The sequence below is a fragment of the Sinocyclocheilus rhinocerous genome, unplaced genomic scaffold (genome assembly GCF_001515625.1).
Source record: "Sinocyclocheilus rhinocerous isolate Xijiao unplaced genomic scaffold, SAMN03320098_v1.1 scaffold776, whole genome shotgun sequence".
Taxonomy (NCBI): Eukaryota; Metazoa; Chordata; class Actinopteri; order Cypriniformes; family Cyprinidae; genus Sinocyclocheilus; species Sinocyclocheilus rhinocerous.
In genome coordinates, this window is record NW_015647486.1 from 560,551 (window position 1) to 564,928 (window position 4,378).

The 4,378-nt window shown below is 34.1% G+C and overlaps 1 protein-coding gene across 1 annotated transcript in view; it reads left to right on the forward strand.

Moving 5' to 3' along the window:
* The window catches only part of hdac7a (histone deacetylase 7a), a 95,994-nt gene that overhangs the window by 66,498 nt on the left and 25,118 nt on the right, over positions 1-4,378 (forward strand). The window contains exons 9-12 of the mRNA XM_016513659.1: positions 113-214; positions 1,978-2,131; positions 3,230-3,411; positions 3,722-3,904. Of these exons, the coding sequence (XP_016369145.1) occupies positions 113-214; positions 1,978-2,131; positions 3,230-3,411; positions 3,722-3,904 (621 nt within the window). The remainder of the gene's footprint in view (positions 1-112; positions 215-1,977; positions 2,132-3,229; positions 3,412-3,721; positions 3,905-4,378) is intronic.

The following is a 4,378-nucleotide window of genomic DNA, read 5'->3' on the forward strand; positions in this document are numbered from 1 at the left end:
TTCAAATGCGGAGTTTTGCGCATCATGTGTGTGTGTGTGTGTGTGTGGGTGTGTGCGTGCGCCTGGTCTGTGTGTGTGTGTGTGCGTGCGTGTGTGTGTGTGTGTGTTTCAGGCTCAGAGGCTGCTGTTGCAGGACGGCTCTTTAACTCACTTCACAGTGCAGAATCCCTCCGGTCTCCCCACCATCACGCTCGGCCTCCCTGCCAACACCAAGGTATCGCAATCAGCATGACAGCCTTGTTTTTTCTTACAGTCAGTGATCAGTAATCCCTTACAAGTATTGCACAACTTTAACAAACTACAGTTAAAATTATAATTAAGTACTTTACATGTGCTTTAGTTAGCCAACTCATCAAAATAAGTGTACTTCTTTAAAATATGACAAAGGATTATAAAATATAATGATTGAAAGCATACTTTAAAGTAAAATGTTTAATTTGACATTGCAAAGTGTAGTTTAAAAATAAAAAAAATTAGGCTAGATAAGAAAAGGTATAAACTTAAGTGGCCTTTTATTTCATTAATATTATATTATCTGCAAGTACCGTTTTTAAATATTATTTTAAGGTTTGAAGTGCACAATTAAGCACACTTCTTTTTCACTAGAGATGTTACTTTTTGAATTTACACGATAATACCCGAGTTTTATTTTTGAGTTGTTTTTGAATTATTTTTATGTTTATAAAAACAATGGCAATACAAATAATTATGTTCCTAGATGATAATTGGTTAATATAATCCCTAGTTAAAAATTTATATATTTAAAATACATTTATTTCATACAAAGTATAGTTCAAACCTAAACATATTTGCTGACATATCGCTTGAGACTTACTGATATAAAAATTATAATGAAACTTTATTTGGAGTACTACTTGTGCGCAATGCACATTTCTTAATATTAAGCCTAAAATGTGTTTTAATGTCACTGTTGATGAGGATTGTATAATCTTTGAATAATATCAGTCTTTAAATGCAAGATATTTAGAGTGTACCTTAAGTGTTTGTAATAGTTCCTCTTTAGCACAATCAAACATACTTCAGTATATCTTTAGTTGGACTTCAGCACTACTTCCTCACAATTAAAGTGCATTAAGTGCAAAATGAGTTTTTCCAATTTAGCAGACTTTAAGTATACCAGTTTAGTATACCAAAAGTACAATTACAATTTTTATTAAGTACATACATATTTAAATGTATCTTTAGTATACTTAGCATGAAATATATTTCAAATACATTTTAGTATATTTATTTTTCACTAGGGATATTCCAGCCTTTTTGATTAAACAATATTGTAATTGATTGAAAATTTTACAAAACTACATTGCTCCCATTATAACCAACAGCTCTGTCAACACTGCAAGCCGCAGAGCATCTGTACTGGGCTGTAGGGTAGCGTTTCATGCTCTTGTCAACATTAAAAAAAATACCACTTTGAATTTTAAAATCACCCACAAGTAAGTGAGAGCCTCAGATAACATGAGAATAACTCAAATAAAAGGAACAAATGTGTTACTTTACATATGAAAGTAATGAATTAACACACTAGTTCTCATATAGTTTAAACATCAAGTGTTGACAAAATACAGTACAACAATCGTTCTTGAACAAAACGGAGTTTTTGCTGGTTTCATGTTGTCTTAGTTGCATTCATTATTTACATTTAGTAGCTATTATTTTTAAAATGTGTCAGAACTGCCCTGAGACTCATTTAGAATCGCTGTAATGTACTTTTACAGGGGTGATGCATCATACGATAATATTCATGCGAGTTTCGTCAGTTGTTTTGAGGCTGCAGTTTAACTCAGAAGCTGGTTTAATGTGTCAGAACTGCCCTGAGACTCATTTAGAATCGCTGTAATGTAGTTTTACAGGGGTGATGCATCATACGATAATATTCATGCGAGTTTCGTCAGTTGTTTTGAGGCTGCAGTTTAACTCAGAAGCTGGTTGCGTGATGTGAAGTGGTCTCTGCAGGTGGAGAGTGAGCTGGGCTCGCTGAAGCTGGGTCGTGTGTCGGGTGCGTCTCCGCTGCTGGTTCCTCTGGGTGTGGAAGAGCAGAGCGGGCCGCTCATACAGCCCGTCCTCATCCTGGAGCCCTCTGGACTCGTACACACCCCTCTCCTGGCCGGTAAGAGATCCTAACAGCAGCCTGAATCACTCTGAGAGTTTGACTGTGAGGAAATGCTACTGAAGTACTATATGCTTGATATGTGCGCCATCTAGTGGTCACTGCTTGAAACAACAGTCTCGCTGACAAATTATTTTCAGAATATAAACATTTATTTATTCGTATTCGTATTCATAGTGTGTAGTTTTTATATTTGTTTTACACAACAAACAAATATAGGACATCAGAAAAAATATACATTACCATGCAAAAGTTTGGAGTCAGTAAGGTTTATTTTATTTTATCTTATTTTATGAAATTAATACTTTTAATTGGCAAGGAGACGTTAAATTGATTAGTAGTGACAGTGAAAGTAAAGTCTTTTAAATTATTACAAATTTAATTTTGTAATAACATTTTTTAAATAGAAATTTTCAAATAAATTCTATTATTTTTAATGATGCTGAAAATTCCGATATGCATTACAGGAACAAATTTGAAAATATATTCAAATAGAAAACTGTTATTTTTAATTAATAATATTTCACATTTTATAAATATTATTTTATTTGATATTTATAAAATGTTTACTTATAAAATATTTATACAATTATTTATATAATATATAAAATAAAACAACATTTAAAAAAATATATATTACACAATATACTATACAAAATTAATTTACTTTATTTGTGATAAAATAAACAAAACCTTTGTGAGCATAAGAGACTTCTTTCAAAAACAGTTTAGATTATGAATATATTTATTTTATGTTATTATTTATTATATTTATCAGATTTTATCTATTAGAAAATATTAGTTATATTATTATTAAGAAGACAAAAACCTAAACATAAAAAATAAACTGGACAGTCTTTAATTTAAATACAAAATCAATATCAAAATGATTAATTACATACAGTATGCATTTATAGTTCCTGATGTTATATTCATCTATTGTTATATTTAAGCCATTGTGGATCATGCTTATTTTCTATTTTGTGTGATGTAAACGATGTGGCATGATATTTTGATATCTAGCAGGAATATTATGCTTTCATCTCCTTCTGCTTTTATGAAACTATAATCAGATTTGTCCCTGCTGTTTGTGATCAGTTCCCGGTCTGGGTCCGGTTCCCCTGCGGTTCAGCGCGTCTGGTCCTCATAAGCCGCTGAGCCGGACCCGCTCCGAACCGCTGCCCCAGAGCCCCCGTGCGCTCCATCCTCACCTGCTCCAGCAGCAGCAGCACAGCGCGCAGCTCCTGGAGAGACTCAAGCAGCAGACTCACCTGGGCAAGGTCCAGATCACACCCGTCACGCCTCACTTTACTCTAGGACAGGGAGGAGGATGCAATGATTTTTGACATATCAGAAGCAAATCTGCTTTAGATGCTTGTAGTCTGGATAGAGAAAAAGCATGAAATCTGATTTATTTTACAGACCTCAACCAAAATGCATTCATATTTGATTTGAAATGCAATTAAAATCAGATATTGGAAATGCATTTTTTTTTTTTTATTCGTTCAAGATGTGACACGTCATACAAGTTTGTGGATGTGTTTCCCAAATGGAAACAGATTGATCCGGATCTCTGTCTGTGTCCCGCAGCTCATGTCGAAGTCCAGCGAGAAGCCTCGTCTCCGGCAGATCCCGTCAGAGGACATGGACTCCGAGGAGGTGGGGCCGTCAGCGGGCGACGCCCATCAGGCCAGGGTGAGGGCGGAGTCTCAGAGAGAGCTGGAGAATCAAGAGGAGCAGCTCAACCTGCAACACGCCCTCATTCTCAACCAGGTTAGACACAAACCACCAATCCTGAAGCTAACATGCTTGAGAGGAATAAGCGTACACGTTTTGTTGTGCCACAAACATCTGCCAAAATTTTATCACATATCATTTAAAAGTAAAAAAAATTTAATATATAAAAAATAAAGAAAATTTAAATATTACAATAATTCTGTGCGGATGAAGGTCACAAAAACATTTTATTTAATGTTTATGAAAGAACCTGGTATGCTCACCAAGGATGCATTTATTTGATGAAAAATACCGGAAAAAAACAGCAAAATTGTGAAATAGTTTTACAATTTAAAATAAATGGTTTCTATTTTAGTATATTGTAAAATTAAATTTATTCCTGTGATCAAAGCTGAATTTTCAGCATCATTACTCCAGTCTTCAGTGTCACATGATCCTTCAGAAATCATTCTAATATCCTGATTTGCTGCTCAAGAAACATTTCTTATTATTATCAATGTTGAAAACATT